General features: G+C 52.3%; 1 protein-coding gene and 1 long non-coding RNA gene across 2 annotated transcripts; both read left to right on the top strand.

The window, feature by feature from the left end:
• The first annotated feature begins 10,962 nt into the window (after positions 1-10,962).
• On the top strand, positions 10,963-12,555 carry LOC119113350 (uncharacterized). The gene is made up of 3 exons (XR_005095897.1): positions 10,963-11,029; positions 11,927-12,013; positions 12,403-12,555. It is a non-coding gene; the product is annotated as an uncharacterized LOC119113350 (long non-coding RNA).
• Positions 12,556-12,585: 30 nt separating this feature from the next.
• Positions 12,586-14,799, top strand: LOC119114125 (zinc finger protein 771). Its single transcript, XM_037238339.1, has 5 exons — positions 12,586-12,600; positions 13,242-13,466; positions 13,539-13,697; positions 14,287-14,484; positions 14,755-14,799. The coding sequence occupies exons 1-5, from the start codon at positions 12,586-12,588 to the stop codon at positions 14,797-14,799; spliced, it is 642 nt and encodes a 213-aa protein (XP_037094234.1).
• The last annotated feature ends 366 nt before the right edge of the window (positions 14,800-15,165 follow it).

The raw sequence follows: 15,165 nt of genomic DNA, 5'->3' as shown, positions 1-15,165 counted from the left end.
TGAAGCTGATGGCTTATAATCTCATGTACCAATGTACCTGTTCTCAGCTTGTTACAAATGCATTGCCAGGCGTCGAATGGACTATCTATAATGTAAACAGCACCTGTGCGATCTTGAGTGCCTGTAGATATACGTTACACTATTTATGACAACAGAAATGCATTGTCCTGGTCATGTGGACCCGGTCAGCACTGCTATTTTTTTAATTTTATTGTTTATACGTTTGACCTTAGTTGAACTCAGATGACCTCTATGTTACCGTAAAGCGGTAATTTGATGTCTGAAATACTTTTGATCTACAGCTGCTTCTAATAAAATAAACGTAGCCAGAAGCACATTGTGAATAAAATTATCGTGTTTGTAAGCTATCGGTAGACGATTTTTTAAACCGTGGCCTTATCTGACCTGACCCATGTTGGGAGCAGAAATGGTCGCAGTGGACTCCCCACAGTCGTAACAGTTAAGAGCTGATGCAAACTCCAAGGCTTCAAAAACATGTAGTAAGTGTGGGTTATCTAAATACGTTTCATCGAATCCGACGCAATATCTGACATGGACTGGCTTTTTAGACAATGACTAATCTCTTCAACTTAATCGCTGCCCATCATCAGAAAACTGTAACGAATGGTGCTTCTGTTACGTCCTAGCATCTCATTGGGCCTGTCAACGTCATCAGACAACATTGGCACGACCACACACACACACACAGTGTACAAAACAGTCGTGGTCACGTGGGTTCGAAATTACATCTTTGCATTTTTCTTGTTTGAAACAGGCTCTTAATTTTTATGTAGAAGACCATAGGTGGATCCTGGGGGGCCATGGGGCCATGCTCCCAAAAATCTCTGGGAGTATGTATTGGCCCTCCCAAAACATTCCCAGAACTTCATAAAAGTTCCATCTACTTACCGTCTGTTTTAACTTTGATGGTGCAGTATCAAACCTTTCTTTCCGTTTCGGGAAACAACTCCATGAGGAAAAGTTGGCAGCGATTTGAATATCAAAACAAAGCGCATGTTGACCCGGCTTAGTCATACTCAGCGCAAACATCGTGTTTGATAAGTGCACTAGACCTCGGATCCCACACCAGCCAGCTGGCGACAAACGGTTGCCCCCCCCCCCCCCCCCAACAAAAAAAGCTCCAGGCTAGATCCCACGTGTCTAAAACTGCCATCATGCACACCATTAGTGGGAACCTCATATAATGACGACACCTGATGAAGTCTAACGGCAGTGAAGCGTAACAACTTGAATAAGGTTGGCGACAAAAATGTGTATTTTTATCTGGAGTCAAAACAATTTTCAGTGAAAATTTGGTGCCGGCAACGACAAACTATCGCAGCGCACACCGCACAATATAAGATGACGGTTCCGTGCTAATGCGTTTAGTCACACACCACCAACCAGCCTTTTAGACCTTTTATACCTTATACCTATACCTTATACCTTATTTTATACCTTATACCGCACTCTACGGCACCTGGTATCTTTGAAAGTCTCTTCGCAACCCAGTGGCAAAAAGATCCTATGACTTTTAGTTGGTTGCTCGACTCGGTGGTATATCGGCGACAAATCAGTGTATTTCTTACACCCCAGCCCGTCGGCCGGTTTGCTGTTTTTCACAGCCGACTCTCAGCGTCCCACGCCAGACAGTACAACATACCAATAAATATTTAGGTATGGCCTGGTCTGGCCGCAAGGCCATGTTTCACTTGCTGCGGTTTTCAATGCACTGCTACTTTGCAAACAGAATTCGCATCATAGCCTGATGAATGGTTATGAGAGCAAGCCATCGGAAGCTGATTTGAAGCTTCTAATTAGTTTTCACAAACTTTAACGTGATTTGCGGTCACCCCTAAGTGTGTGACTTTGCGCTATCCAATCCCCTCGCTCCCTTGTTACGCTTCCGCTATGCCCCCCCCCCCCCCTCTCCTCTTCCATACGTAACGTATCTCATGAACGGCCCTGATGAATTTTCCATCAACTTATCGGGTCCTTCTTTGACCAGCATTATACCGGTGGAGACGTACGTCTAACATTAGTATCTTCAAGGTCGAAGCCATGATCTAATGGAGGATGATCAGCTTACTACACTCCGCCACAAAAGTAATGGAAGCAATGCCTTGCTTTGATGAGTTCACGCGTCCAGACCTGGATTTTGACATAAGCAAAATACCTGCGCCAGAATCGAAAAAATGCTGTCCGGTGAAAGTAGCTGATGCTACGCTCGACAGGCCAATGATATCGAATAGTTATCCGAGAATGCAGACAAAATAAGGGAATCTCATGCTTACCGTGACAATTATGCGACAAAATATTATTCAGACTCATGATTTTCTCTTCGTCTAACGCATCATAAGATTTTCTGAACCTGAAGACTGAAACGCAGCCCTGCAAACAGCCAGCGCCAACATGGCGGCTTTGCGATTGGCCATGCGCCCAGCCGCGCCGCTGCAAACAAAGCTGACAGACGATCCTTTGTGCGTGGCGCCGGTTAGACGGGCCCTCACGCTGTGGTGGCTCAGATAACGACCGAGGTGCAATCTCCGTGAGACGCCCGTCAGCTGTTGAGCGCCATAGGGGCCGGTCACGTGAGAAATGAGGGGGGGGGGGGGAGGGAGGAGGCCGTGATGCGCTAGCCAGCAGCAAAGCGAATCACTGTAATGTGCCAGCCGCAAAGTATTGCGTCATCGTCATTCCGGAAAGGAACTGGTGAGCATGCCGATTAGCAGGAGAGGCAAATATTGTTTATCTCTATGCCCCTTGTCAATTTCCCTCACTATCTCCAGCATTATTCCGTTCTCTCCGTCATTTCGGTAAATCATGCAATGCGGATGCGCCTAGAGGCTTTCATGAGCTATATTACAGCAAAGCCATCGGACCACATTTGGCTCCCACAAGGGTGCTCATTCGCCGCCACATTACGTTGCGTCCGCAAGCAATTGCGTGACATTTCGGGAATTGGTGCAGCTGGCACATTTGCCGTCTCCTTGGAACGGAACCTAAGGAGATAAGGATGATTGCTGTAGCCGTTTCGTTTCAACCTAGAGACATGGCTTAGGGGACCACGGAGGTGATGGCCTCCTGAGCCTGGAGTTTTTTTGTTTTGTTTTTTTACTAAAATTGGGTGACTTCGCCAGAATTCTGTCACAAGTCGTCGGAGTTCGCAGAAAATGTGACGCATGCCTCCGTCGTTAGCCCTCGGGAAAATCAGCCTTACACGGTTTTTCCAACCTGGTACGGCCATGCAGCCGAACTGAACATGAAGCAGCCTGAAGAGTTGTGTTAAGAGTGAGTGGCGTGTATGTTAATTCTTGACTAGTGTACAGCGCCACCACACCTTGGCGACGCTCACCGTCCGTGGTTTCACAGCGATATAACGAGTAACTTGGCATTTTAAAGTTAGATGTGTCGGTGGGACGAAACCATGCTTCCTGTACGGCAATGATGATTGGGGCTAATACGGCAAAAGGCGCTTTCATTTCAGACCATTTTGAAATGAGACCGCGATAATTCCGCTGTAAGATGAAAGACATTTATTTAATGATGAAGGGACCCATTCCCACCGGTTGATGGGAGTCACCCGAACGAAGCAGACCGAGACCGTCCCATCGCCACCCTCACCGATGGACGGGACCAGCGGTCTTCGTTCGGACGCGTTTCGACAGCTATTGGGTTGGGGGAGGGGTGGGGGCGAGGGGAGGGTTCGTGTGGCGACCAGAGGGACCGGGCCGCCGGGCTGGAACGCCGGCCAACCTGGGGACGAGGGTGCACGGGCGTATCCGAGAGCCCAGGCCGGGGCGACTCAACGGCATTTTTCGTCTGGGTCTGTGTAGTTGACTCAGCTGAGACCGAGGGGCGGGGAGGGAAGCTTTAGGGGAGGCAGATGGGTAATGGAGTCTGCCTGTGTTGCACATGTGGCCATCGTGGCTTTTGCCACCTGTGCATATGTTTTGCTAGACTGCGACGACATTTGGATTCAAAAGTGCGCCGTGCCTCGGGGTACGGCACACCTGCCTTTGCCTTTTCAAAACAAATTCATTTTTCTTTTTTCCATGTGGGGCACTGAGAAGAGTTGGTGGCGTGATCAGCACCTCCAAAGCTCAGGCATTTCTGGGGTGATGTGTAGGCAGACCGATCGTGAGGAGTTTCGCCGCACTTCAAGCATCTGGCAGTCTATTTGCAGTAGTTGCTGCCGTGTCCGAACCGTTGACAATTGAAACACCTGAGTGGATTTGGAATGAATACTCTTACTTTATAACGAAGGTAACCAACGGTGGGCGTGTCTGGAAGTCGGGTGGTAGCAAAGGTGATAACGAACAGGCTGATGTCGCGAAGCTGACCGTCTCTGAAAGTCGTCAGCCGTCGGACATGGCAAATTTTATCGTCTCTGAGCTCTGCCAGGATCTCGTCCTCCGTCATGAAACGGAGCTCAGGCGCGAAGATGGTGCCTTTACTGGTGTTTCTGGCATGGTGCACGGACACTTTTACTTGTTTGTCACAAAATTCAGTTGTTTTGAGCAGGGCATTGGTTTGAGCGCGAATGGTTGTCTTAATGATGAGTGATCCGTTTGCCGGTGCTTCAATTTTGAGCCGCATGGACCGCAGATAGCCTTGATTTATTTTGATGGCCAGAAAACGTTGATCTTCCGGAATGACACGTTGTCATCACAAGGCTGAACAACAACGTAAGAGCCGAGAGGATCCAGAATTGGTTCAGAGAGCAGGCGACCACTGGTCACTGTCGAGCGAGGGTCAGCATCAGAGCGAGCAGGCACCGGGGTGGTCGACGATAAGCGAGGGTCGGAACCAGGGGCGTTGGGTGGAGACGGGTCCTGTTCAGACACCGCGGCGGAAGTGCATGGACCTATGGAGTGGGCCTAGGGCGCGCGAAGGTCATCAGGCGAAGTAGCAGCCAAAGCGTGGCTAGCGGCACTTCCGCTGTCTATATCCAGGGAATTATCAATGTCAGAGGCCGAGTTCGAGTCCGTGTCAGTGTCGTCCTTCTTGCGCCTGCTTTGCTTCCCCATACTGGGAGGGCGAGAAGAAAACAACAAAAATTAAGCGAAAAGGTGTGTTTGGAGCTAGTGCAAACACAAAGGCGGCGCGAACAACGATGCGAAAAAGGACTCCTTGATTGAGAGCCGCCAAGGGAGTAAACCACTTGTTGAGGTTCTGCCAGACGGGTGCATAGCCGCCGAGTGGGTCGACGAGAGCCTTGAACGAGCTCGTGGAAAATAATCGAACTTGATATCCGTAGTATTCCTAGACGATCCTGCACTGGCACAGACCTGTGCTATTTTTTGACTTAGCTGGTTGTAAAGTTTTGCTAGAGCACGTTTTTTAAATATGCCTCAAAGGCGGGACACTCCCTTTAAACTCATCGATAAAGGTGAAAAAACTCCACGAGAAAAGCCAAAACACAAGCAAGTGACGATATTTGTCTCAGCGAACAACTCCTGCACCGCCACTGTCATCTCGCGGCGAATTGAAGTACAACTTGTGGGTGCCATGTGGCCGGAGTATCGATATATATCTCTCCTTTCTTCTGGTTACTCTACTAGGAATAAGGCTAATATTTCTGCCCGATCTTTATGACTAATGTTCCTTGTCAATGCACCTAACAACTTGTGTAGCACTTGGGTAGCTTATATGTCATAGCCGTACTATAGCATTACTGAGCTGTGACCACTTGGACTGACTTCTGTGAGACGGAAGCCCCTCCCCCCGCCTTGATATCCCCCCTCTTGAGACGGAAGCCCTTCCCCCCCCCCCCACCCTCCCCCCTCTTCATATCACACAAAAATCCCACGCCAGAACCGATGCATACTAAGACGGGCCCCGGGTTATGGCCCCAACCTGCCCGAGGCGTCGACACTCGCTCAGCTATTAGTGTGAGGGTATTTCGGGGGCCGGTCGCACCGATGGTTGCCTCGCCTACCACGAACGCCGTGTGAGACTGCATGAGACCTGGAATGCAACTCTCAGCCCTGCCACGAACGCCGTGTGAGACTGCATGAGACGTGGAATGCAACTCTCAGCCCTGCCACGAACGCCGTGTGAGACTGCATGAGAAGTGGAATGCGACTCTCAGCCCTGCCACGAACGCCGTGTGAGACTGCATGAGAAGTGGAATGCGACTCTCAGCCCTGCCACGAACGCCGTGTGAGACTGCATGAGAAGTGGAATGCACTCTCAGCCCTGCCACGAACGCCGTGTGAGACTGCATGAGAAGTGGAATGCGACTCTCAGCCCTGCCACGAACGCCGTGTGAGACTGCATGAGAAGTGGAATGCGACTCTCAGCCCTGTCACGAACGCCGTGTGAGACTGCATGAGAAGTGGAATGCGACTCTCAGCCCTGTCACGAACGCCGTGTGAGACTGCATGAGAAGTGGAATGCGACTCTCAGCCCTGTCGCGAACGCCGTGTGAGACTGCATGAGAAGTGGAATGCGACTCTCAGCCCTGTCACACGTCTCTTTTTCGTTCCCCTCTGACGCTTTGGGTTGGTAATGCTCTCGCAGTCCGACGGAGGCTCTTTAACACAAAAAAGCCAGCAAAATTTGTGCCACTCGCCAATATTAGCATTCTGGAACCAAGTCAGCAAGGGATCATATGTATGCAGCTTGCTGATGCTTTGCTAATATACCATGCGATTTGGTGTGGTGGCAGTTACCCTAAAACCCCAGCCTAGCCCCCGCCCTGATAGAGGGGCAAGGGCGATGTGTCCCCGACGGTTTCTTCAGGGTATCTTCCCGGTATGCCGTGCAATCGCACCTAAATTTTCGTCAGCCTTTGGGGCATCTACGGAGCGTGTTTTCACACGGGTGGAGCGCCTAAAATGTATGTTTTTAGTAGCGGCGAATTTTTAAGACGTTCAGTGGCATTCGGCAAGCCCAAAAATCTGGTCTTCACAATATTTTCCTAGCGGTCTCGAGATACGTTCATTGCATTTTACTGCGTCTCAAACTTGGCGACCCCTGCTTAAATTGCTCTGTTTGTATCATACGATATGCGAGATAACTGGCGAGTCACTGACCGCCATTTTTGCCAGCCGATTGGCCACTGATTGATTAGCGTACCGTGCGCGATTGGCCGCTGATTGATTGGCGATTGGCCGATTGACGACTGATTGATTGGCGTACCCTACGCGTAGCGTACGGTACGCGAGGCAACTGACACATTAATGTGCTGGGCTCAATAGCCCATAAGCACCTTAACACATGAACGGATATGTGTGGCAGTACCAAAAATCTGGTGTACGGCCATACATGCTCGTGTTTCAGCTGCATTAGGCTGCCAAATGCGCAGCCACAACTCTGCACGCTTATATGCACTGTGCGGGGTACAGGCAAAAACTCACAGCTGTACAGCAAATTGAAATTTCTTGAACGCGGTTTCTCGCACCGACGAAATCGCCAGACTTGTAACAGTTCACGTTTTAACTACTGTGACTTAAGTGCTACGAAACGCGCGAATTTTTCCACGCGTATTAACCCTCCGCCTGATACGGGGAGGGATTGGTGCGACTTCCTAAGGTTTTTGGGGGGGAGATAGCTATCCGGTATGTCGTGTAATCGCGCCTAAATCTTCAGTAACCCAGAAAGCGTTTATTACACGTGTTTTGAAGCTTAAAACTTGTCACTAGCTTTTCTGCTTTTGGAGCAGCAGCGGTTTTTGAGGAACACTGCACGGCGATCTACGGCCGGCGCGGGCGGTGGGCGGCAACTGACGGTGCCGCGGAACACGCGCGGCGGACCGACATTGTTACGTTAACAGAGCACTACAGCATAGCTGCATGTTCAAAACACACAAAGTGATACACCATGGTAGTCAAAAGTGAACTAGAAATAAATGTTTTAAGGTGCAGAGTCGCTAAGAGGCATAGATCCGTGCATTTGAGCATACAAGGCTAAAAGTTTCATTTTCGGAAAAATGTGATGTTTGAACAATAAATGGAGCCAATTTTCCACCTAGTATCACCTAGTATTATGCGACTGATAAACAACCGTAAGATATCGCTGATACCAGTCCACGTATGTTTCTGTTTAGCTCCATCTCTCTTAGTGTGAAAACAGCAAGGGGGTTCGGATCGACCCCCCCCCCCCCTTCAGTCTACGTTGTGAAAAACGGCTAGCCGGAGCGAGGTCATATTGCCATTAATCCATTTTACGCCTGCCATTTTCAAGTATCTTTTTATCTATCTTTTGTATCTATCTTTTTTATCTATCTTTTTATTACGTCCCTGCAGCACGAAAGGAATGGGCGCCTTTTGTCGTCGGTAAGGAGAGTGATACTGGATGCAGCGGTCATAGGACCTCTGTATTCCATGTTGACATGAAACGCGCAGTGCTTGCGCCCTTCACTTGAGCTAGTCGTTTTCATGTCGGCGTTTAGCATCCTGCCATTTTGGCATCATTGCTTATCTAAGCATGACTATTGAGCAGTTCGCTATTTAGCCGTTCTCCACTTTGACACCCAGGCTTTTTACACGTCGTCATTTCGCAATTCATCATTTGGCCGCTCGCCATTTAAGCACATCAATGTTTTTGGTGTATCTCCACTTTGCAATTCGCCATTACGCAGTTCGTCATTTTGGCCTGGCGTCATTCTTCAATGTCTCCATCTTACAGTTCGCCGTTTAGCCGATTCTACTTTTTGGCACGTCGACTTTTTGCATTTTACTAACATAGAAGTCGCCATATAGGGGTCGACAAAAAGGCGTTCGAAAAACTGCGGAAAACGCCTTTTTTGTCCGGACATCATGTGTTACGGCCCTGGAAAGTTGTATGGTAAGAGCATTGGATTGGCGGCACGAGTACGTATGTTTATTGTGTGAGGTAAAGTCGCACTTGCAGTGAAAAATTGAACATAACGAAGCTGAAGTCAGCAGGTTAAAATCGTGCGGGGCCCGACGTTAGCTGGGGCGCAGGCAGGGGAGGTTGGGTTTTAAGCCATGCCCATCATTCAAACATTGTTCGAAGCTGAAGTGGAAGCCGGGTGTTAAAAATGACACTAAGCCAAAGCTAGTCGTAAAGCAAGGTGCAAGTAGAAACCAAACCCGAAGCCTTTCAGTGAAAATTGCGGCTTGGCATAGCCGAAACTGAAGCCGGCTTCGTTCCCATGACTTTCGTTGTACAGCATTACCGAACATCCCCAGACATCGTAAGTTGATGTAAATGTCGATCATTATCCTAACATGTGTGCAAAGCGCGGAACATTTTATCGCTGCTACTTGCGATACAACTGCACCAATATCGCCTGATCCCCAGGGAAATTTGAAAATATTTTGTGTTGGAATGAAAACCTCTGTCAGCACAAAAACACTCAGGCGATCCCTCAACATCCAAGTGCGACAAATGATACAGGGTTTGCAATTAGTCACAAGCTAAGCGTGAGTCAAGCGTTGACTTCCGCATTTTTCCGTTACGATCGTTACAGACGTCAACACGGGGAAGGGTGACATCCAATCCTCGTGAAGCCCCTGTGTAATGCCGTACGTACAGAGACCGCACAGAATAAGGTCGCGTGACCCCACACCCCAGGGGATGCACGGGCACCCAGTGTACCCGCCTGGTTATGGGTCCATGTATCAGATAACCGCATATTTTCGGTTCAGAATCCCCAGCATTAGGATAATGAGATCCTTTGCTGTGTTTGGTGACTCCTTTTGTGAAGCGGAAGGATCCTGTTCTGAACCAAAAGGTTTCTCTATGCATTAGAAAGCCCTTGTCTGGCATGGGAAGTCTCTTTTTAGGGATGCCAGGCCATTTGCGGCATCAGGAAGTCACCAGTATTTATCAAAAGACGCTTATTCTGAATCTTTGATTGTCGATAGTTGTTTACATGGATAATAGCGCGTGTGATAATTCCATAAGGTAGCACGTCAGGGGCACATTCAAAAGGAGGGGCAAGGGCCATGCTCCCCCCCCCCCCTCCCCTGGGCACGGGGGAGCCATAGCCGGCCGAACAGACGCAGCTTCTACGCAAAACGCAACAAAATTGGATGTCTTTGGGCTTCCAGGCGACCAAGAACAGCCGCGAGCAAAAGTGAGGGGCCCACAAGAAGACACAAGTTATTCTTCAGTGGCTGAGAGGGTGATGTTTGGGAAGTTTAAGGCCCATCACGCTGTCAAAAAGGCCTTGCGCTGTTTCCGGGGGCCTTATTGTGTCCACTTGCAGGGTGAGTCCAATCCTTAAGGAGCCTCCTACGCTGTCCTTGATTTCTTTACGCTTGAAGGGCCTTGCGCCAATGCTGGGGACCCCTGCTAGCGTGCCGGGGCACTCTCGTCAATCAGTGGCCTTCCACAGATTCTTTCCATACGCCCGAAAGACCCTACATACGCTCTAGTCGGGGCCCCTTGTGTTAACCTGCCGGGGTATTCTCGGTTGCTCAGGGGCCCTTCACGTTGGTCTAGATAAACCTAACGACACACGATATGCTCATGGCCCTCTTCAGTGATTTGGGGCCCTTCCAATTCACTTCCAGTTGCCTAAGGCCCTACTGCTCCTGCCGGGGCCCATCTGTTAACCCATTTGGGCATCCTCTGTTGTTCGGGGCCCGTTAAATTAGGTCTTGGGTACTTTCACTGGGAATGGAGAGTCCCACACTCTTGTCAGGGGTCCTTTCTGTCAACCTGCTCGAATGCGTCTAGCTATTTGGGGTCCCTCCACACAGCGTCGTGGGGATTTATTATTTGAATGGAGAGTCCTTAGCTTTTGTCGGGCCCCATCTGTATGTTGAGCACACGATATTTCGGGAGCCCCCCACACTGGATTTTGAGTCCTTTTATTTGAATGGAGAGCCCTACGCTCCTGTCGGGGACCATCTGTTGGCTTGCTCGGGCACACTGCACCATTTCCGATCAAATTTATACTGGGACGTCATATTTAGCCACTATGTCAACCAATCGACGAACAGGACGCAAAAACTCCACCTTGAAAAGGCAATCGCTGGTTGACTCGCCGCGGAGGCTGCGGACCGACGGCGGGCGGGGAGTGCCGCCGTCATCATAATACATCTTGAAGGTAAGATGACAAGATGTTCCCAAAATATTCCTGCTTGTGGTTATGTATGGTACCTGATCTCTGAAAAATGTCAGAAGATGAACACCTAAATGTTGCAGCATCAGGTACCATTGTAAACAATTACTGATTACAGAGAGTGCTGATAAGTCAGGTCATCCAAGGTCAGCTGTGTCAAATATGTTAGATGAGTGCATGATTAAAGGTATGTTGCTACGTGTAAATGTTTTGGTTTCATGTATTTTAGGTAACCCTAATTTATACTGGTGCAGCTTGACAAGCTCTAATTTGATGTAATAAAGCTTTGGTTCTCAAGATAGTCATGCTGGGTCCATGTTCACAAAGTTTGATCTTTCTAGTTCTGATCTGTTTAAGTCTTCATGTTTTTGTGATGTCACATGTCACACCCAATGATCTGTGGCTGCCAGTGTGTGGTGCAATTTGTATGTGATCTTTGTCAGTGTATGATGTAGTTGTCTATATAATGTGTTGTATGCGATGTGTGTCGTCATGTGATGTAGCTATCTTCATATGGTGCAGTATACTGTGGACTTACAGTACCTCTTCAATGTCATGGCATGAATGGTTTCAAAGGCAATGGACCAGATTCTACCAAACCATGTCTGTGGACTTGGTTTGACACACCAGAGGGAATTCAAGCTGATTTTCTAGAACACGTCCCAACCCAGGTCCTTGCAAGTCAGCCAGGCTACTTGCTGACAGGCCTCAGCATGTGAAATTTTGGCAATGGCTCTGAACGACAACTTTTTTCTGATGGTGCAAGCAAAAATGTCTCCTGGAGGAGCTGACCAATACTGTGATCATGATAGTATGATAATCATTTTATTTTCTGTGATACAGTACAATGATTCTCTGACTGACATTCTCATGATTTCACAGGAAAGCAGCACCAGTGCACATATGAATTCCCCAGAACCGTGTGCTGTCTGTGGAACAGCAGTAAACAGCCCTGGGGCTGCAGAAAATGTAAGTTAATTAATTACATTGCATTGATTGTGAAACCACATACAGGCATGGGTGGATTTGAGGAAAGATTTTGTCTGGTGCAAACTCAACTTATATTTTCTAGGCACCAAAGATACCAAGTTGATTCAAAACAATTTTGGTATTATTCTCATGCATAGCAGGTATCACTGTGCCCTTCTCCCACCAAGTGTTTCCTGCCAGAGCCATGTTTACCATGTCTGTCTGTTGCAGTGTTTTTCTGTTGGGTCCTGTTGCAAGATGCCCCCCCCCCCCTCCCCCACTGGTGACTCCCCATCAGCTGTCTACCCTGTCCAGGATGTGCTTCTGAGCCATGCCCCCCACCCCCTACCCTCTTCTGACTGTGCTTATGCGGTCTCTGCCTCACTCAGAGTGCGCTGCTGCATGTGCTGACCTCACTGCTGGAGCCGGCGCCGTCGGCCTGTGCGCCGGTCGGCCTCCTCTGTCGGCCCTGCGGCCAGCTGCTGACCGAGGCGTCGGTGCTGCAGGCGCGGCTCGAACAGCTCAAGAGAGCCGTGCTTAGGGTTTACAGGTCAGACAATGCTGGGCGCTGCATGGTGGTGATAGGCGTAATGCTAGTGGATGGTTGTTGACTGCCATCTGAGGTTTTTAAACATTTAAACAACTCAAGCATGTTTTATGTTTGTGTCGTGTAGAAACACACTGGCTTTCGTTTTTCACCAGCCCATCTGAACTGTGTCTTCCTCGCTGCTGCCCGGTGCCTTCTGGGTTTTGCAATGCCCTGATCTTTTTCCCATGCAGTAAGGGTGCCCTGTCTGTGCGCAGGCCGGCGTCGCTCCTCGCCCAGGAGCCAGCGGCCGTCGCGGCGTCCAGCCAGCGCCTCGGCGACCAGCCGGCGGAGCCCGCCGCCGGCACCCCTCCTTCGGGCTCCGAGCCGCCGCCGCCGCCGCTGCTGCTGACGTCCAAGCAGGAGGCAGAGCTGGAGCATGACCCGGAGCCAGAGCCGGAGCTGGAGCCGGAGCATGAACCGCGGCCGGAGGCGGAATTGGAGCCGGAGGATGAGCATGAGCATGAGCCGGAGCATGAGCCGGAGCTGGAGTCAGAGCCAGAGCCAGAGCCAGAACCGGAACCGGAGCCGGAACCGGTGCGGGCCGCTGAGGCCGCGACCTCGCCGCGGCCGCGCCGCCTGCCCTGCCCCGTCTGCGGCAAGACGGTGAGCGCCGGCTACCTGCGCGTCCACCAGCGGCAGCACTCAGGCGAGCGGCCGTTCACCTGCCCGCTGTGCTCGCGCGCCTTCGCCAAGTCGAGCGACCTGGCCACGCACCGCCGCCGCCACGCCGGCGACCGCCGCCACCGCTGTGAGCTGTGCGCGCAGAGCTTCTTCTTCCCCCACGAGCTGGCGCGCCACCGGCACCGGCACACGGACACCCGCCCCTACCTGTGCCCCACGTGCGGGGCCGGCTTCTTCAGCCGGGCCGGCGCGCTGCGCCACCAGAGGGCGGCGCACCCGGCGCTGCCGCCCGCCGCCTGCCCGCACTGCGACAAGGCGTTCGCGTGCCCGCGCAGCCTGCGCCGGCACGTGCGCAGCCACCAGGCGGCGCGCGCGTACATGTGCGAGGAGTGCGGCGTGACGTACGCCTCGAGCACGGCGCTGCGCTTCCACACGCGCCGCCAGCACAGCGGCGAGCGGCCCTTCCAGTGCGAGGTGAGCTGGCCGGCCGCGCGCCGCGTCTGGGGTGCGGAGCTGGGCGGTACGCGGGCGCCGGCGGGGCGGGTCCGGCCGCGGCGGCGACGCCACGAAGGCGGGGCGCTTCTCTCGCAGTGATGTTGATATGTGACGTCACGCCTGTGGCGTCTCATGTAAGCATGGGCCAATGGTGGGCCGCTATCCCGTCATCCAGTCCCTGCCCTCATCGACTGGTGGCGCCATCTCTAGAAGCCCGCCGGCTCGTGGGCCACTTTGATGGTGCCCCTGTATCTCGAGATGAAGGAATTAGGATGCTAGCAGTGTGACTAGTAGATAACTGGTGGTGTTGCTAGGGTTTGTCTGAAGCTGATGGGGCTACGTGCGTACGGTGACGACCATGTGCCAACCCTTGCTTTCTTTTTTACCAAACAGGTCGTCTGTATCGCTCAGGCAGGCATACACTGTGCAAGGCCATTTGGCTGACTCTACCACATGCCAGAGCGAGTTGCCGTAACAACTGACTGCAATATGCAGTCCAGCAGTAGCGAGCAAACGAAGCAGTTGCTCGTGCGGGTCACTAACGGCTCGTTGCACCCTTTTCTGACAGGTGTGCGGCCGCCAGTTCATCACGCGCTCTGTGTGGCTGCGCCACCTGCGCGTGCACACGGGCGAGGCGCCGTTCCGCTGTCAGTTCTGCGCCACGCCGTACAAGGACAAGCAGAAGCTGAAGCGCCACTACCTCAACAAGCACACGGCTGAGACCCGCCGGCTCGGCGCCGCCAACCTCAGCTACGCGGCGGCGGCGGTGGCGCAGAAGAGCCCCGCGGCCGCGCCGGCGCCGGTGGCCCCGGCGGAGCCCGCTGTGCAGCCGGCACCGGGCCAGTGCCAGCCCGTCTGCGCCGCCGGCTGGGACGACGTCTGGAAGGGGCCACAGGCGGACCGGCCCCCGGCGGGCGCCGCGTTCGTCGACCCCAGCGCCGCGACGGCTGCGCTCGGCGGCGGCGGTGTGCTGCCGCTGCCAGAGATGGCGCCAGTGTCGGCCGACCTGCTGCACGACTCTCCCGTGCTGCCGCAGGGCATGCTGTACGAGGCGCAGTCGGCACTCTTCAGCTACTTCTAGAGCCGGCGGCGGCGCTGGTGCCACCGGCTCCTGATCCGTGCCGTCTGGGGGCTTGCACCGCGCGGGGGGGGGGGACTCCGTGCAGCCCCGGCGTGCCGGAAACAGCGCTGGGTCAGCGAAGCTCCCCCCCCCCCCCCTCCGCCGTCGGCCGGGAGGCGGCAGCCGCGTGGCACTCCCAGGACACCAGTCAGCAGCTGCGGCAAGACAGAGAGTCGGGGGTATTTGATGACTTTGTTGCCCCGTGCGGAAGTACCTGGAACACTTGAACTTGTTTCGCGTTGATGGCCAGGTCCATTGTGATTGGCTGTTTTTACATTCCTGCATATTTATATGCAATGCCCGTGCATGAGACTGACTGGAAGGAGT

This window comes from Pollicipes pollicipes, unplaced genomic scaffold (genome assembly GCF_011947565.3).
Source record: "Pollicipes pollicipes isolate AB1234 unplaced genomic scaffold, Ppol_2.1 Scaffold_7262;HRSCAF=8765_pilon_pilon_pilon, whole genome shotgun sequence".
Taxonomy (NCBI): Eukaryota; Metazoa; Arthropoda; class Thecostraca; order Pollicipedomorpha; family Pollicipedidae; genus Pollicipes; species Pollicipes pollicipes.
This window is presented reverse-complemented; position numbering and strand designations above follow the sequence as displayed.

Bases quoted from the DNA above. Each gene is read 5' to 3' on its own strand.
- LOC119114125 (XM_037238339.1), top strand. The intron at 13,698-14,286 runs GTGAGCTGGCCG...CTTTTCTGACAG, and splicing joins AGCGGCCCTTCCAGTGCGAG to GTGTGCGGCCGCCAGTTCAT. The intron at 14,485-14,754 runs GTGGCGCAGAAG...GTGCTGCCGCAG, and splicing joins TCAGCTACGCGGCGGCGGCG to GGCATGCTGTACGAGGCGCA.